At 41.1% G+C, this 20,379-nt stretch overlaps 1 protein-coding gene across 2 annotated transcripts in view; it reads right to left on the reverse strand.

Moving 5' to 3' along the window:
- ELOVL6 (ELOVL fatty acid elongase 6) overlaps positions 1-20,379 on the reverse strand; it is a 189,071-nt gene that overhangs the window by 28,829 nt on the left and 139,863 nt on the right. Inside the window, exon 2 of one of the 2 annotated variants that reach the window (XM_077278959.1) lies at positions 3,312-3,443. In XM_077278959.1, the coding sequence (XP_077135074.1) occupies positions 3,312-3,443 (132 nt within the window). The remainder of the gene's footprint in view (positions 1-3,311; positions 3,444-20,379) is intronic. The other variant, XM_077278967.1, reaches the window with a different exon arrangement.

Consider the following 20,379-nt stretch of genomic DNA (forward strand, 5'->3'; position numbering starts at 1 on the left):
GTATCTCTGTTGCAACCTGTTGATGACACTGTCACACTCTGGCTCAGTGGCCATTTCCCTCTGAGAACATCCTGCATGAAGCCTCACAATGGCAAGGTACTGTTGATCAATTGTTAGGTGTCGTCTTGGTCGCATGATGTCAAAATGTGAACAGCATGATGAGAAGGACTGTTTAAATACCAATTCTAATTGAACCCCGACATTTATTGGGGAAAATTAATTGAAAATCTGTGGCTAGACCTCAAAATAGTAGTGCATGCTATTTTGATGACCAAGGAACCTCACAGTACTGGAAGAATTTTCCAAGGAAGTATAAATGAAAACCCCTTAAACAAGAATTGATAGACCCTTGGCTGTCTACAAAAAGCGTTTGCAAGCTGTGATGCTTTCAAAAATGGGTGATCCTCGGTAAGCCAAACCTCTGACTCCTCAGTTTCCCTGAGTCCAACTCTACGATTCCAAATCTACAGAACTGCCTCATGTACATAAAATGCAGCACAGATTCAACTCAACTAAAAGCCGAGATCCTTAGATCAGGAACAGAACAGACATTTATAGGACATTTCATAACTTTCCCACATTCTTATGAAAAAAATGTACAGCACATCCTGCATTGTACTACTGTACCCAATTTATTATATATTTTAGGAGTCAGAGTCAGTGTTTATTATACTGACTTCACTAAAATGGACACTGACTCTGACTCCACAGCCCAGGCTACCAGGTACTAATCATGTAGGGTGCCTAAACTTTTGCATCGGCCCATTTTCTTTTTGTAATTTTTAAATTCTAAAAGATGAAAATATATTTTTCCCCTTTGTGTCTTCAATTCAAAAAAAAGTGTCATCTTTAACTTCAGGCCTTTTTGAAATTATTTCATCTTCAACTTGCTTAACTGTTCACAATAACAGTAATTTTGACCAGGGGTGCCCAAACTTTTACATGCCACTGTAATTATGGACCTGTGGATGATGAGTAAAGCGTATTTTTTTATATAACAAAATGTGCCTGGGGGACCAAGATTTTCTGAAAGTAGACAATTCCTTTAAATCCTTGACCAGTTAGGTCAAACTCCACTCAGAACCTCTATTAGCCTGAGCACAAAGTGCAAATAGGGCCTTCTGGTTCATTGTAATAGTTACTATAAGTGTTCCAGCAGCCGTAACTATAATCAACCTATACATCCAATTCAGAGTATAGCTTGCTTTCACTTACAGTGCCTTGAAAAAAGATTCATACCCTGTGAATGTTTCCACATTTTGTTTTTACATTACACCCACAAACTTAAAGGGAACCTTTCGACCCCCAAACCCAGGGCCTATTAAAGTAAAAGAGCCACCTTCAGCAGCACTAAGGCTGCATTCTGTGAAGGTGGCTCTTATGTTTAATATCCCTAGGAAATAATGAGTTTCATAAATTTCCCACCATACTTCTATTGAGCCAGGGAGGTAAGTTTTCTCCCTGACTCAACGGCCTCGCAGCCGTCCATCATCCCCTTCTGGCCTCCGGGCGCCGCCTCCTGTCTTTCTCGTGATGTCACCGGCTCCTGCGCTCTGCAATCAGTTCCTGGGCATGCGCCATGCGTGCTGCCCAGTAACTTACATCAGGTGATGTAAGGATATCTCGCCTGCATGTAGCAGAGGCCCCAGATCCCGCCCCGCATTGGGTTATGATGTATTCACACTGCAGGGCTGGGAATCTGGCGCCTGCGCAGTGAGGATTTCTGCGCCTGTCCCCATCTCCCTCCGCCTCTTTCCTCCAGAGATCCTGACTGCGCAGGCACCAGATTCCCAGCTCACTGTGAGAGTTGGAAGGGTCATCGCGTCCAATCTGCTGCTCAATGAAGGACCACTTTTTGCTGCAATTGCTGCTCTAAGTCGTTTAGGGCATGCCTCTACCAGCTTTGCACATCTTCTTGCTACTTAGTATGAATATATATGAATATATATCAGTATGAATATATATCAGATAAAATCCCAATAAAATACATTTAAGTTTGTGGTTGTAACATGAAAAATGTGGAAAAGTTCACGGAATATAAGCACTTTTTCAAGGCACTGTCACACTGTAGATGAACTTTGATTTAAGGAACAGATTCTTCATAAATTGTGTTTTACTCAATGAAAGAGTCTGGTGTTTGTATGCATATGAGTCCAGTGGGCGGTTCTACTCAGTGATTGACAACTATCTCTGCATTCAGTCGTACAGGGAATTCTTTCAATTACTGGATGGGACCGTCCATTGGACTTATATATACAAACAGGGATTTCAATTAAGTTTTACTGAAAATTTTCTACAAAACATGTGCATCAATCTAATCAGTGCCTTCTGCTCTATAACATCCTGCCTGCAGATACTATTTTCAACATGACAGGCTTTCTATAAGTCTAACAGTCAATGATGACTAGTTAATTTAAAAATACCGTACTTAAAAAAAATAAAGTTTTTTTATGTGCAATATCTGTCATTTAGGAGAATTATAATAGCTAGCTCCCATTAAACAGCCTTAGTTATATCTATATACGGTTGCACATACCATAGCAAATGTTTATAATTAGTTTCAACCTATATTATCTTGCACAATTCCTACACAACAAAGCAGACACAGAGCTACCAGTGATACTCTGAATTGTTCCAAGTTATTGTGTTTATAGTGACGGATGCAGCCATACTTCAGCGCCCATATAGCAGCATTCGCGTTTCAGCCTATGGCCTTTATCAAAGGTACCTGTGGGTGAGTCCATCAGTACATGGGATGTCCATCAAGGTGCAGTATGGAGTCTCCTTGATGGACATCCCGACAGACTCACCTATATGGTCTGTGAATTCTTCAATAAAACTTCTGATATCCATCTATAGTCTCATCTTCTGTGCCAAAGGTACGAAACTCTTTTTAAGGAGTGCCAACCCTATCCATTTACAGATTTAAGATTCAATCACTTTATGATAATAGCTGTAACAATATTCAACCATGAAAACCACAATCTTGCTCATCTTAATATTTTTGTTTTTACAAGCCATAACTTATTCTGTAGTGGCCGGAGACCTTTCCGTATGAAATATGAATAATAATTCAATATGTTCATGACACAAATGTGTTAGACTAACAATCATACTTATTATTTGTATGACACCCTCATGTAAAGACAACATTTTATTACACTGTAAATCTGCGGCTATTAATGAAAACCATGCCACCCCACATATACACAATAAAACCCCAGTGGTCGGTACATCAGTGGTGTAATATACAGAATTATTACATTCATCATATATACAGATACCAAAAGTTCTTATATGTAAATACATACCTAAAAACTGCAAGGCCGAGGGACCACAAGACAAGGGGTTTCCTTAGCTCAAACTTTTCTCGTTGTTTCATTAGGTGCCGTCCACCAAATATAAAGGCAGCATACAATGCTGAAAATAGAAAGGACTTCTTCCTGAAACAGAAAATCCATTATATTTATTTGCCGCATACCTTTGTAAAACAAACTTAATATGTGAATAAAAACACATTAATAAACAAATCACAGATTTATACCCTACTGGGGGACCACATGCTGTAGGACACTCCTCAAAACGACTTTAGGAGTGAATTCATATGCTGTGGATTTTGATGCAGAAAGTTTTGAAACTGTTCAATTCATTTTAAACAATCTCCTTTTACACTGAGCACAATTATTAGGTGAGTATTTTAAACATATTATTATTTTTATCCATATTTTCTAACTCCAAGCTGTATAAACTTGAATGCTTATTGGATGAAGCAAATCAGGTGATGTGCATTTGTGTAATGAGGGAGAGTGTGACCTAAGGATATCAACACCCTTTGTCAGTGTGTAGAATTATCAAGCAACTTGTTTTCCGCAGTCAAAATTGGCCACAAAAAAGAGATTTAACAATTTTTGACTTTTCAGAGTCAGTTAAAAGTCTTATAGAGGGATACAGAACTTGCAATTGCTAAGATATTGGGTTGAGATCACAGAACCAACACATTTTTTGTTGCAAATAGTCAACAAGGTCACAAAAAACATGCTGATAAAAAAGCCACATTTTAACTGCCAAAGTTTTGAGAAGAATCAAACGTGAAGCGACCAGGAACCTATTATCTGTAGTGTCGGCATCCCTGCATGATGCCCCTCTTCCCCGGCAGGGACGCTGACTTACTCATCGCTGTGGCCCCGCACTCCCTTCTCCAGCTGCCTGGGGTCTGCACATGGCTTGCAGATCCCCGGGCACTGTGCTTACTTAGTACACGCGCGTGGTCCTGCCTTCATAAAGAGACAGAATGCGCTGTCCTAAATTGTCCCCAGCCAATGGCTGGGAGACACTTATTTAAAGGCACCTCTACCTGATAAGAGGTGCCTGTGCAACATTGTTAGTCTGTTTCTAAAACACGCTTGCTAGTTCTCAGGTGCCAGTGCTCGTATCTCAGTATACCTGCCTGTCTATCAGCCATGCCCACCTGCATATCAGCTGCGCCCACCTGCCTATCAGTCGTGCCCGCCTATCTATCAGCTGTGCCGGCCTGCCTATCAGCCATGCGCGCCAGTACCTTCCTGCGTGTGTGTCAGGCATGCCAGTTAGTACTTGCCAAGTTTACCATTCCTAGCCATCCCTGCCTCCTTTCCCTTGGGGGTCAGCTGCCACCAACCCGAGGTCAGTCCGGGAGTAGCACCTGGTTCCGCCTTCTTCGTCCCTCCTCGGATCGCGGTATGGTCAGCCGCTGTGCACCCAAGGTCAGACTTGGTGAGCCACCTAGTCACGCCCTTACAGGCTCTCCGCGGATAACGGCACAGTGGTTCCACCACCCATTACATTATCCTCCAGTGCTGTCATCTACCTGCAACCTCCTTGGAGTGCCCAGAAGTACAAGGTGTTCAGTGCTCAGAGACAAGGCTAAGGTAGGGCAGGCTGAAACCTGGCCACCACTGAACAAGACACAGAAGTTGAAAATCAAGACTGGGCCAAGAAATATATTTTCATAGACTGATGAGATGAGAGTGACTCACTCACAACGGGCACAGACCTCCTCTTCGACTCAAATGACTGCAAGGTGGAGATGTGGTACTGTTATGGGCTGATATTATTAAGGATGAGCTAGTTGGACCTTTTTGGGTAAAGATGACTCAAAATTAACTCCCAAATCTACTGTCAGTTTTTAGAAGACATTTCAAGTACATGAGAAAGCCTGTCCTGCATAAAAATCATTATTTTCTTGAAACATGCAATGTCCCATCACATGCATGGAAGTACTTCATTGCTTGGCTAGCCAGTAAAGATCTTAAAGATTATAGAATAATTACATGGCCTCTTCCTCACCTGACCTAAACCCTATTGAGAACATGTGGCCCCTTCTTAAACAGGAGATTTACAGTGAAGGAAACAGTACAGCCTCTCTGAACATTGCCTGGGAGGTTGTGGTTGATGCAGCCCAACAATGTTGATCATCAAAAGATTAAGAAACTGATAGACTCCATGGATGGAAGGTTAATCATTGTTAATGAAAAGAAGGGTGGCTATATTGGTCACTGATATATATATTTTTTTAACTTGTCAGAAAGGTAGTTTTCCACATTTTGAGTTGTTTGGTTATTATGCTCATGTTAACAGGTGAAAATAAAGTATTGAGATGGGAACATTTGTGCTTTTCATTTAGTTGCCCAATAATTCTGCACACAGATAGGTCTCCTAAAAAAGACAAAACCTCACTTTTACTTACTTAAATTTTCAGGTATCATATTTATTAACCATTTGGATGGACCGAAAGCACTGTAGTTGCTCAATAATAAAATACATTTAAAAAAAAAACAAATTTTTTAAATTACAAAGGAGACATTTTTGCAACAAAATCTGCATCACTTGTTCAACCTACAGCCCCCATACATGTGCACACTCAAAGTATAATAGCATGCATGTGTTCTTGATCGGGAAAAAGGAGAAAATCACTGCCAGACACCTTTGATGGCAGCTTATCTCCCATGAAAGTGATCAAACAGGTTAAATCCAACTGATCAATAACTATTTTCACGGACATCTACTGTTAAGGAAGTGTTGGCAGGTTCACATTTACTAACATTGTGCCCCAAAATAAAAAATGTTTATTGTCAGCCCAACGAGGTTGTCTGCTTTATCTTTACCAAATGTGTTAGCACATGATTTTCTTGCAATATGTAAGTATTATAGGATTATCAGCATTTTGAAGCGTCAATTTCTAGTTAGCACAGTCTTCCTCACAGACCACACAGTGCTCCGGTTCATAAAATGGATGAAACTGGAGGCCTTTTGACCAGAGCTATCAATCAGTCTCCTCCAATTAAAAAACACTGTGCATAGAAAAGCGGTTTTTCAGTTGGAGGATTAGAAAAATGTGGATGTTTTCTTTCTAAAACAGTGGCACTCCTGTGAAAGGGTTGTGTCAAAGCTATTGTAGTTTAACCCCAATCAAACAGATAATTTGCAATTTCAGACTCAGTCCACGCATAACAACGGCAGCATCTACAAAATTAGTTCTGGCTTGAAGAGGACCTGTCACTTGTTCGAAAAAGTTGAGTTAAATACCTTGTAACAAATCGCTAAGTTCTCCTGATTCTGCCACTCTTTTCCGTTTTGTGCTTCATCACTCCATTGTAGAGATATTCACATTTATTGCTTTTAGAGCACAGTATGTGAAATCTCTGCTTGCAGATCAACTGGCATTTTATTCAGAGTCTTCTCTGGGGGTGAGGGCTCTATCCACTCCTTCCCAGATGCTTCAAATGATAAAAAAGCAGCAGCAGATCTAGCAATCTCAAATGCTGCTGAGCTGTAATTGGAAGAATCTGGGATGGAGGGGTGAAAGTGCCCGATCTCAGAGAAGACTAAAAGAAATACACAGTTGGTTATGTGAATATATCTCTCTAATGAAGCGACAGAACACAAAAAAAGAATGGCAGAATCAGAGGAGATTCATAAGCTATTTATCTCTATTTTAGGAGCGTGTGACAGGTCCTTATTAAGGGAGTTCCACCAAAGTTATTAGACACTAGATGGTGGCCCGATTCTAACGCATCGAGTATTCAAGAATATGTATGTAGTTTATTTATGAAGATTTAAGAATAATGCAATGAATACACAGGATTTTCCGGGTAAAATATATACATTATCAGTGACGCGGTGTTTAAATCCCAAGCCAATATCACTGATTGGTCGCGGCTGGCCAGGCGCGCCCAATCAGCGCAGCAGGGTTTAAATCTCGAGCTAATATCGCTGATTGGTCGTGGCCGGCTGGGCGCGACCAATCAGCGAAGCGTGGTTCAAATCCCGTGCCAATTCGCGGCCGGACTGCTGCGCCTGTCGCTGATTGGTCGCGGCCGGCCGGGCACGACCAATCAGTTAAGCAGTGTTTAAATCCCGCCCAATATCGCTGATTGGTCGCGGCCGGCCGGGCGTGACCAATTAGCGAAACGTGGTTCAAATCCTGGCCAATTTGCGGCCGGACTGCGCCTGTTGTTGATTGGTCGCGGCCGGCCGGGCGCGACCAATCAGCGGAGCGCAGTTCTAATCCTGTGCCAATTCGCGGCCGGACTGCGCCAATAAACCAATCAGCGATGCGGGATTTCCGTTACAGACAAACAGACAGAATTAGACGATTATATGGTAGATACCCGATGTGTTAGAATCGGGCCACCATCTAGTATTCATATAAACATTGGTGCTTACATTTATTTTTTAACCCATTGGACACACTGCCATTGTTTTTCTCCTGTCTTTATTTTAAGAGTCAAAACTTTATTAGTCATCTATCGCTGTATGATAGCTTGTTTTCTACAGGATGACTTATAGTTTTCAAAGACACCATTTATTTTACCATATGATAAACTTAAAAATGGGGAACATTTTTATTCTCTCCCTCACAGACTGTCCTCCATGTTATTCTCTCCCTCACAGACTGTCCTCCATGTTATTCTCTCCCTTACACACTGTCCTCCATGTTATTCTCTCCCTCACAGACTGTCCTCCATGTTATTCTCTCCTTCACAGACTGTTCTCCATGTTATTCTCTCCCTCACAGACTGTCCTCCATGTTATTCTCTCCCTCACAGACTGTCCTTCATGTTTTTCTCGTTCTAGTATATGTATGTAGTTTATTTATGAATGCTGATTGGTCGAGGCCGGCTGGGCGCGACCAATCAGCGATGTGGGATTTCGGTTACAAACAGACCCTTAGACAATAATATATATATATATAACACTGAGGACCAAAATTATTGTAAAAGTACAGAAGTCATTAAATATAAGATAACTGGTTAACATAACTAGCAAGTTGCATCAAATATATTATTCCATGAACTATATTCAGCATACATTAATTCATCATACAATAATAATTTATATAGCATTTCCAATATTACAACATCTTTTCAGGAACCTAAGTTGGAGTAATTAGAACAAGTATATGATTGGGTTCAAGTGCAGTTAGCTTTTGCCACAAATGCATAGAAAAAGCACAATTTTGCTGCAATTTTCCAAAATTGTGGCAAACATGTTGCAGTTATATCGTGATTGTGGCAAAACAAACTCATAACTAGTGTTGAGCGATACCGTCCGATACTTGAAAGTATCGGTATCGGATAGTATCGGCCGATACCCGAAAAGTATCGGATATCGCCGATACCGATACCCGATACCAATACAAGTCAATGGGACACCAAGTATCGGAAGGTATACTGATGGTTCCCAGGGTCTGAAGGAGAGGAAACTCTCCTTCAGGCCCTGGGATCCATATTAATGTGTAAAATAAAGAATTAAAATAAAAAATATTGATATACTCACCTCTCCGGAGGCCCCTGCACCTCACCGCTGTTAACCGGCAGCCTTCTTTGCTTAAAATGAGCGCGTTTAGGGCCTTCCATGACGTCACGGCTTCTGATTGGTCGCGTGCCGCTCATGTGACCGCCAGGCGACCAATCACAAGCCGTGACGTCATTCTCAGGTCCTAAATTCCTAGAATTAGGAATTTAGGACCTGAGAATGACGTCACGGCTTGTGATTGGTCGAGTGGTGGTCACATGAGCGGCACGCGACCAATCAGAAGCCGTGACGTCATGGAAGGTGCTGAACGTGCTCATTTTAAGCAAAGAAGGCTGCCAGTTACTACCAGGGCGCGTCAGAGGGTGAGTATATCCCTATTTTTTATTTTAATTCTTTATTTTTTACATGGATATGGATCCCAGGGCCTGAAGGAGAGTTTCCTCTCCTTCAGACCCTGGGAATCATACACTGGGAACTTCCGATTCCGATTCCCGATACCACAAAAGTATCGGATCTCGGTATCGGAATTCCGATACCGCAAGTATCGGCCGATACCCGATACTTGCGGTATCGGAATGCTCAACACTACTCATAACACCAACTTTCTTTTGTACATATAACGGAAATTTTTATATACTAGCATATACTAATATTTCTTATCACATATAATAATCTAAACTAATTAATATCATAATATAAATTGTAGTTGATAATGATCATTTGCTCTGGTGAAAATTGCTTCCACTGAATAATCAGCAAGGAAACATAATGGATCAGAAATGTGAAGACAATACAAAGAAAATAAAAAACAAACTAGGAGATAGATTTCGGAAAATAACACAGACAGGAGAGATCCAGGATAGGTCATTGGAAGGAAGCCGACTGACCCACATGTCAAGATGCAAAGTTTAAGCTTCTTTACTAAATATTCGCAGTGTCAGTTTCTTGGCAGTTCTTGTTATGGAGCCGATTAGACACTTGGCAATAGGAGTCAGCCAAGTACAGTGCCAATAATGGTGTTTGCTGAACTGATAACAGCTGGGCTCTTGGTTCATTAATAAAAGTGGAAATGGAGATACCAAGCCAGACAAAATTTAAACAAGAGGCTGAAACTCCATGAATACCAGGCATAAAAATGATTAAAATATAATTACAAATGCAGACCAATACGCCATATAGAAAATCTTACGATACTTATATTTTACTCTCCCGCAAAGCTCTGCTCTGCATTATGGTTGTACACTACCATGTGGACCTCCACACTTTACCCTAGAAAAGATGGTAACATCTTCACGGTATATAGTAATATGTTCACGCTGTGCAAGATGAGTACATAGACAGTTGATTATTTCAGGTTTTAAAACCTCTAAATACCATTGAGTCTATCAGGTTAAATATATGATTGGTGAATCCCAAAAGAAAAAAAAATTAACTGTAGATGTCCGTAAGAATACAAGGCCCAGTTTCCTTGTTTTTGGCTGGCTAGTAGGGTAGGTGCTGTAGGCATAGTCAATCTCCATGAGAAGTGAAAACAGCTTAATTAGTACAATAATAAGACTACTGTTAATGTCAATGGATAAGGACAGAAGAGCACTCTCTCGGGCTAAGAACAGACACTTAGAGGCCGTACCCCCAACTAACTTCCTTTTCCAACTTCATATTAAATATCTCTTCCACCAGTCTTACTATTCTAAAAATACAAATTTAAAGAATTAGGCAACGTTTTGAGAGCCAACCTTATTTACAAGAAGACATCCTTAGGGAATGTGCACACAACATCTCTTAGATGCCGGCGTACCAGTGGAGTTTTTCCTAAAAAAAAAAACTGTTTAATTTTTTTAGTCTTTTGTAAGGTAACACCTTTTTTATTTTTAATCTGCACATATTAATAGTGAGTGGCTTCCAATGGAGGTCACCAGAAGAATGATCTGGACACAGGAACATGAGCAGCAAGTTGTTTTGACATTGCTATGCATATTTTTTTTGTGTGTTTTTTTTTCTCAAGCAGAATCCACTTTAAAAGACTTTATGCGTGGAAAGGTACAATCTTCAAAAAATCAGTATAGCTCACCCTGTGTTGGCATGAGACATTATTGGAAAGGGACACAAACAGAAAATAAAGATAGCCAAATCCTTACATTTTAGACAACTATTATCATGTGTATGGAGAGGCTGGGGAAATCTCAAGTCTACCAAAACAGCAGATATCGGGGAAATAAAGTTTAGCCTATGTGGTATGACCAGATTCTTTGTTCACACATGAAATACCCTGATGCCAAAGGAGTTCATCCTCTGAATAAAAACACATGCCACTCAGCCAAGATGACCACTCGAACAAGCATTCAGTCAATAGCTACTCAAGGTACTATTATTATTTTTTGCTTATATAGCCCCATCATATTCTGTTGTGCTTTACAGACATCATCATTACTGTCTCCATTGGGGCTCACAATCTACAATCCCTATCAGTATGTCTTTGGAGTGTGGGAGGAAACCGGAGTACCCAGAGGAAACCCACGCAAACACGTGGAGAACATCAAACTCCTTGCAGATATTGTCCTTGGTGGGATTAGAATCCAGGACCCCAACATTGAAATCAACAATGTTAACCACTGAGCCTCTAAAGATTTAATCCGAGGAAAAAACAGCAAAACTATCTAACAATAATTATATACTTTGTTATCAGTTATGCTATTACTAATCACTATCACCTAAACTATCACCATAATCAAATACCACAAACTCAGTTTTGGCGTCAGGCATCCAACATGAGGTAGTTATTCCATGTATGGTAAATTCAAATCCGTTTTTAAAGGGAACCTGTCACCCCTTTTTTTTCGATTTGAGATAAAAATATGGTTCAATTGTGCCTGAGCTCTGCTTTACAGCAGTACCTTTCATATCCCCGGATTCCCAACCATTGCTTATAAAATACCTTTGCAATCTCTCCGTTTTCATATGTAAATTACCCCGATCCGGTCCGATGGGCGGGGCCTATTCGCCGTCTCTCCCCCCGCTCCTCGGAATGCTTGACGTAACGAGATCTGTGAATAGCACAGATCCCATAGTTTCTGCGCGTGCACATTGAATTGGCCTCTAGCGCCTGCGCAGTATGCTTTGCCCAACTGTGGTCAAAGCATAAAATCACTATTGCGCATGCGCCCGCATTTTCCATGACGTTCTGTGTCCCGGAAGTCTTGCCATGCAAGGGGGCATAGAACGTAATGAAAAATGCGGGCGCATGCGCAATAGTGATTTTATGCTTTGACCACAGTTGGGCAAAGCATACTGCGCAGGCGCTTGAGGCCAATTCAATGCGCACGTGCAGAAACTGTACGGGATTTGTGCTACTCACATCTCGTTACGTCAAGCACGCCGAGGAGCAGGGGGAGAGATGGCGAATAGGCCCTGCCCATCGGACCGGGGTAATTTACATACGAAAACGGAGAGATTACAAAGGTATTTTATAAGCAAAGGTTGGGAATTCGGGGATACGAAAAGTACTGCTGTAAAGCAGAGCTCAGGCGCAATTGAACCATATTTTTATCTCAAATAGAAAAAAAGGGGTGACAGGTTCCCTTTAAACAGATCCCAACAAATCTTGACAGATCCCATGGTTTCTGTTGAGGATTTGGTATTTTTGATGGCAAGAATAGGGCTATAGACTACGTAATCCTTTCTTTAAAAAAACATGTTAGTGAATGCTTGGTTTGGCATTTTTCTTTACCATAGAAAATCCATAGAAATCTGAAAAGCTCTCCGTAACAATATAAGCATCAAGATCATCCATATCCCCATTCTTTAGGTCCCATAGTATGTTTAGATATCCATTGTTTTTCCCAATTTAAAAAGACACAATATTCCCTGGTTCACTTTTTTAAAGATTGAGTCACTGTAAATTAATAACAAGAAGATTAATCTAAGAATGACAAAAAGTTGGCTTAGTTGGGTAAGAAGATAAAAACTGGAGTATCTGATTAAAAATGGTGTTTCTAAGCATTTTATCAAAGTTCGTTTTAAAAAAACAGGGCACCGGCCAAAAGAAAACCTACAGCATTTGGATAATCAATCTCATTTAATGCTGATCTGAGCAATGGAACAAATTCAAGAACCACAGATTAGGAATTAGCAGAAGAAAAAGATTACCTCCCTGACGCGTTCCTACAAAAACCACATTTGTTTCTTTTAAAGGCTTAAATGATTACAAATAATGGATTAACGTGTCCATCTCCATATGAGATACAGTATATCGCAATTACAGCTTGAGCAGATTTAGTATTTTCTAAAGCTTGAATAGGAAACGTGCACCTAGGGGTTTTTTTGGGACTGCAATTTCTTAAAGATTTGATTACAAATAGCATCCTCCTTGTAGTCTGTAACCATGAAAACACAAAGGATGGCATGGGAGCTGCAGACGCAAAGCAGGAATGTTATACAGCACTCCTGCAGTTGTGTAAGGCTCAATTCACATCAACAGTAAAAAAACTGTTCTCCAATCACGATCTGGGAGTTGAATCATTTCTGACTACTTTTCACAGATCCATTGAATATGCTTTGAGGAAGACTCATGAGAATCTCACCAAAGAAGTGTAAGCCGAAATGTTCTTAGCATTAGTCCATGGTCCATGCAAAAAACTGCACATCTGAACTGACCCATTGAATTTAAGGGGTTAGTGTGGGTCCTGCCTGATCTACTCTTGGACTGCACTCACATGTGAACGGCACTCATGCTAATACTGTCTAAGGCTATATCCATTTAGACATTTATGTCCATTTTACATCTGTATGAGATGGACAGTTTTTCTCTCATATGACATCTTATTTTTTTTTATCATGCATTTTTAACAATTGAAGAAAGTGAAGTGTCAGAACTTTTATTTATCAGTTGACTCTAAATAATCAACAGTTAAAATGGACAAAACATGGATTGAAAAATGAACTTCAAAGTATGTCTTCTATTATTTATCCATGTCTAACGGATCCCTATAGACTAATGTTCAAGTCTGCAAAATAGATGAGAACACTACGAGCTCTGAGTCTCAGATTGGACACACAAATCTTTTTAAATGGATGTGTGCATGGATAAATTAAACTTTATGGGTCTCGGCGCGTTCTAACGCACAGAACATGAACGTGTACAATGGTTGTCTGAATGCAGCCCAACTCCCTGCCTTCTTCCTTATATGTTTGGGTGGTAAAAGGGAGTTGAGAAAACTGTGCAAATACATATTACACACAATCTTTTTTTACATTTTTTTTTTTAAAAGGCCACCTTTCACTACGAATAACTCTATTAACTTGCAGATATAGGGTTAACCCTCAGGTTAATAGATTTCTAAAGGTGCCCAGCCTCCGTACAGAAAGCGTGCCACCTGGAAAAAAAAAAACTTTGTTCCTCCTGGGAGCACCTGGCTTTCAGTCATACAGGTTGGGCTACAGTCACCGCTGGCAGCACTGTAAGCTCTAAGCACACCCCTGCACTCTAGTCAATGGCTGGCTCTGCACTGATGTACTGCAGAGTGAATTGCCAATCAAAATGTCGGGGCGTGCTTACACCCACCGCTCACAGTGCTGCCAATGGTGACTGTAGCCACGCCTGTGTGACTGAAAGCTGGTGGCTCCTGGGAGGAACAAGGTTAATCGAATCCTGGGCTCTCAGCACGGAGGCTGGAAAACTTTCTAAAGCTGTAAACCTCAAGATTGACCATACATATTCAGGTAAATAGCATTATCCGACCTGACAGATTGCCGTTAAGACTATTTGCAAAAGTTGTTATTTTTTTAATGCATAGGATGAATAGTAAATGTGAACAAAGTGAACAAGGCTTTTAATGTACCGTATGCTTTACTAGGAAAAGTGTGATCGACCAAGGTGTTTACGTAGTTCTCATAACACACATACCTTCTTTAAGTTATAGATGAAATAAAGGTGTTATAGGAACATAAATCCCTATGTAAAATACAGCTCCATGATCCCTCATAATGTACACTAATCTTGGACCTTAAATGTAGCAATCATATAAGCCAGAATGGAGAGCTTCAATGCATTACTTGGATTGCCTTTCATTTAAATGGTGGCCATGTAACCAGAATATTCTCACTTCAGGGGAAATGCCTAACGAAAAGTGTCTTACCCTCTCAATAAGGCTACTTTCACACTTGCGTTTTTTAGCTTCCGTCACAATCCGTCGATTTTTGAGAATGCAGGATCCTGCATTTCCCCATAGACTTGTATTAGCGACGGATTGTGACGGATGGCCATCCAATTCATCCGTCGTGCACTGGATCCGTCGGAAACTAGCAGTCCATCGTGCAGAGAAAACGTTCATAGGAACGTTTTTTCTGCACGTCGGAAAATTGCTCAGCGACGCATCCTGTGCTGCCGGTTGTCGGCTATAATGGAAGCCTATGGACGCAGGATCCATCGCTGACCGTCACACACAGGAATCCGGCGACGTCTCATGTTTTTACCCCCTGAGCATGCCTGGAAGGATTTTGAACTCTGGGAAAAAGTCTCTCTCTCTTGTCCCCGGACATTTGATTCCCCGGAAATTTCTCCATTGACATTGTGGCAACAACACAAACAACGCATCCGTCATTACACTGGATGCGTCACACACGTTTTTCACTATTTTCGTGACGTCCGTCGATCCGTCATTTCACTGCACAACGACAGACAGCAGAGAACGCAAGTGTGAAAGAAGCCTAAGCAGAAACTCACCAGAAGTTGGGAAAACACTGTTACACTGAAAAAGTAGCTGTCATATGACAAGTTGTATTTTTGAAGAATATTTCACTATAGTGTCTTACAAGACAGTACCACCTTAAGAAGTGCAAAATTATTCATTACATAGCCAAGTTTTCTGATGAAAAAAAATATTGATTTAGAAAATGTCAAATAAATAATTGCCGTAAATCAGATCAGCTTTTTAACTAAGACTGGACATTTTTGAACAATCCCCTAAAAGTGTGGATCCCATTCCCTCCCTCACCTCAAGTTCACATTCCATCTTCGAGCTTGTCACAGAATAAGTGACCAGGCTCCTCGCTTCTTCTATTCCTACAACCTAGCAAACCCATCAGTTACACTCTACTCCCTCAAAATTGGGGAAGTGAATGGAAAAAGCACATTTCACCACAAATAGAATTAAAATAATATTTTTATTACAAATTTCTTAAAGTAAACCCAAAGATTAAAATACAAACGAAGACCTCAGATGTGAGAGACACCTGGCTAGAGAATCCTTTATAACACATACAAAAAACTATCATATTGCTATATAGCAGTACAGTAAGTCAATGAGAGGAATGAAACCAACAGAATCCCTACAGCCCCTGATCTGATGATATATCCAGATGAACTGTCCTATGCAGATTGGCTATACATCGGAGCCACATGTGAATGAGCTTGGTCAGTTACTGTCCTTGCTTCCTATCATGCCCGATATGTCTCTATCAATAATCACCACGGTGGCTAATGCATTAGCAAATTCTGAATAATGAAAATCTCTCTAAAATGACTTACTGGATGTAATATTGGCTGCAAAGTGGAATAAAACTTTGCTTCTTTTTAATTTTGGCTCTCTTTTGCAGAGATATTAGTGATCAAAGTATTTGGCAACTAATGAGTTAAATTAGTTAAAGGGAATCTGTCAGCAGGTTTTTGCTACCTCATCTGACAGCAGCATAATATAGGCTAAGAGAAGCTGAATCCACAGATGAACCACTTTGGTTACTGGGTGCAGTTGCTGTGATACAAGCAGAGCTTTTAGATTTAGAATGTATCAGAACTGAGAGCTAACCCCGTCCACACCAGGCTCTCCATGTACAAAGTCCATAGACAGTGAGGTGCCTATCACAGGGGCTAGCGTAGCCCAACAATGCTAATGTCCTGCTAATAAATCCTTCACTGTTCATAAAGTACAGGACACATTTTGACAAATGACACATCCCTGAATTCTGTGTTTCAGCCTCTATCTCCCATTGTCTTCAGATTACATAGCAAAAACCTGCTGACAGATTCCCTTTAAGTCCAGGTGGGTGTTTTCACTGGGTGTATTTCCTCTCCCTGTATTAGATGCTAGCACCCAATTGCATCTAAGAAAAGTTAACTCTTTAGGTGACAAATACTTTGATTGCAAATATCACTGCAACGGAGAAGGGGAATAAAAAAACCAGACAAACCAATAACATTTTATTCCACTCTGCAGGCAAGATTACATGGTGTGTCCAGTTAAACAAGAAACGTGGGGAAAGGTCCTCTTTATGCCCTCATAACGGAACATGGTGAGCTTTACCCAATATGCTTCACAGGATGGTAAATTATCATTAGCGCCACTGTAATCCAGTGAATAAACCATTTTTGGGTAGCTAAATTAGGCTGCATGTCGGAGAATTATATATAGCAGAGCCTGCTTATGTAGGTGTGTACAGTGGCGTTACTTCACAACTTGCTTCACTTTACACTTTGTCTTTAGCACTTTGGTAACAAACAGTTCTATCTTTATTACATTTACATTCAAACATTTACTTTAGATGCGACCTAAGAATTCTAATTTTGTAAGCCGATTCCATTACTATATGGCAATCTTGATCTTATTAAATCCTGGTACTTGGTTTCCCATCCAGTATTGCATAATTCATGAGTTCTTTATCTTTTATATTACCGCTGCACGCTCCTAGGACTCGCTTATATCTCAGTCCTGATCTTCCGCTGTGTTTAATTCACTGATTTGATCTTGTGTTGGGCGTCTCCCATCCCGAACTCCATCTACCTGTACAGCATTTGGTGTCAGGAGTATTTTTCACATGTTTTTATCAGCAAGAACTAGGATATTCATTTTATTGTGTACCTCATTCCTTTCCTTACTCCACACCTTATTTTTCACCTCCTGTCTTTACTACAACTGCTAAAACACTGTTCGCTAGTTATCAATATAAATTAGTTTTTCTAGACATTGCTTTTCTGACTATACGCTAATGTCAAGAAAGGGAAACTTGAAAAGAGAAGAAAACTGACCAAAGAGTTCATTGTATATATAATAAAAGATATACTTTATTAGGGATCAGTAACAATGGCGGAGAGGGGTATATGCAAGAGGAACAAGGACGCACACATCATATCAGAGTATTAAGGCCATGTTCACACTTTGCGGGTTTTACCGCGGATCCGCGGCGATTTTGATGCTGCGGGTCCGCAGCAGTTTCCATAGCGTTTACATTTACATGTAAACCCTATGGAAACCGCAAACCGCAGTGCACATGCTGCGGGAAAAACCGCGCAGAAACGCAGCGGTTTACAACCCGCAGCATGTCACTTCTTTGTGCAGAATCGCAGCGATTCTGCACCCATAGGAATGCATTGAACCGCTAACTTCCCGCATGGGGCTGTGTTGTGAATTTGGATTCTGGGCTCCCCCGGTGGCCGCTTGTGGAATTGGACTTGTCATCCTCTTTCCTGTTTCACCTGATTCCATCAGTAGTGGGTGTCGCTATTTAAGCTCATTTCTCTGGTGGTTTCTTGCCGGTCAACAATGTTATCTGATGCCTCTCAGTGCTTGTTCCTGCTTCTAGACAACTACTGATAAGTTGGACTTTTGTCCATGTTTTGTTTTGCCTATTTGTTCCAGTTCGCAGCTGAAGTTTTGTTACTGTGTCTGGAAAGCTCTCGTCGATCAGGGATTGCTACTCTGGCGTTATGAGTTAATGCCAGAGTTTAAGGTAATCTCTGGATGGTGTTTTGTTAGTATTTTTCTGCTGACCATGAAAGTATACTATCTGTCTTCTGCTATCTAGTAAGCGGACCTCAAATTTGCTAAGACTATTTTCCTGCTGCGTTTGTTGTTTCATCTGAACTCACCGTCATTATATGTGGGGGGCTACTGTCTTCTTTGGAATATTTCTCTAGAGGTGAGCCAGGTCTTATATTTCCCTCTGCTAGCTATTTAGGTCTTAGGCCAGAGCTGGGCATCTAGCTATAAATAGGAAATGCTACCTGGCTATTTCTAGTTGCGCGGCAGGCTTAGTTCATGGTCAGTATAGTTCCATCTTCCGAGAGCTTGTCCCTCTATAGGCTTGCTATGATCTCTGCCTGCAGAGATCATGACAGTTTGACCGGCCCACTAAAGTGTTAAAGACCCAGGTTGAGAAAGGAGAGTTATAAGAAGTCTGCTGGAATTTTTTTTTTTTTTTTTCCTCCAGTCTGCCTTGCTGCAGTCTTTTTTCTCTCTCTCCTCCTAATCTCTGTATGCTCTGTGTGCACCTGACAATAATGGATCTCCAGAGTGTAACTGCGGGTTTGAATAATCTCATCACGAAAGTACAAAATTTACAAGATTTTGTAGTACATGCTCCGGTATCTGAGCCGAGAATTCCTTTGCCGGAGTTCTTCACAGGGAATAGAGCTAGCTTCCAGAATTTCCGAAATAATTGTAAGCTTTATTTGTCCCTGAAGTCTCGTTCAGCTGGAGACCCTGCTCAGCAGGTTAGGATTGTGATTTCCTTGCTCAGGGGTGACCCTCAAGATTGGGCCTTCTCATTGCCAGCAGGGGATCCTGCGTTACGCGATGTGGATGCGTTTTTTCTGGCCTTGGGCTTGCTTTATGAGGAACCTCATTTGGAACTTCAGGCAGAAAAAACTTTGATGGCACTATCTCAGGGGCAAGACGAAGCTGAAGTTTTCTGCCAAAAATTCCGTAAATGGTCTGTGCTTACTCAGTGGAATGAGTGCGCCTTGGCGGCAACTTTCAGAGAAGGTCTCTCTGATGCCGTTAAGGATGTTATGGTGGGGTTCCCTTTGCCTGCAGGTCTGAATGAGTCCATGACAATGGCTATTCAGATTGATAGGCGTCTGCGGGAGCGCAAACCGATGCACCATCTGGCGGTGTCTATGGAAAAGACGCCAGAAAGTATGCAGTGTGATAGAATTCTGTCCAGGAGTGAGCGACAGAATTTTAGACGGAAGAATGGATTGTGTTTCTATTGTGGGGATTCTACTCATGTTATATCGGCATGCTCTAGGCGTACAAAGAAGCTTGATAAGTCTGTTTCCATTGGCACCATTCAGTCTAAGTTTATTTTGTCTGTAACCCTGATTTGCTCTTTGTCATCCATTGCCACGGACGCCTATATTGACTCTGGCGCCGCTCTGAGTCTTATGGATTGGTCCTTTGCCAATCGTTGTGGTTTTGATTTAGAGCCTTTGGAGACTCTTATTCCTCTGAAGGGGATTGACTCCACCCCATTGGCTAATAATAAACCACAATACTGGACACAAGTAACCATGCGTATCAATCCGGATCACCAGGAGATTATTCGTTTCCTGGTGCTGTATAATTTACATGACGATTTGGTACTGGGATTGCCATGGTTGCAGTCTCACAACCCAGTCTTGGACTGGAGAGCTATGTCTGTGTTGAGCTGGGGATGTAAGGGTATTCATGGGGACGTACCTTTGGTTTCTATTTCGTCGTCCATTCCCTCTGAAGTCCCTGAGTTCCTCTCTGATTATCAAGACGTCTTTGACGAACCCAAGCTTGGGTCGTTACCTCCGCACCGTGAGTGCGATTGTGCCATAGATTTGAT

Source organism: Ranitomeya variabilis, chromosome 1, assembly GCF_051348905.1.
Source record: "Ranitomeya variabilis isolate aRanVar5 chromosome 1, aRanVar5.hap1, whole genome shotgun sequence".
Classification (NCBI taxonomy): domain Eukaryota; kingdom Metazoa; phylum Chordata; class Amphibia; order Anura; family Dendrobatidae; genus Ranitomeya; species Ranitomeya variabilis.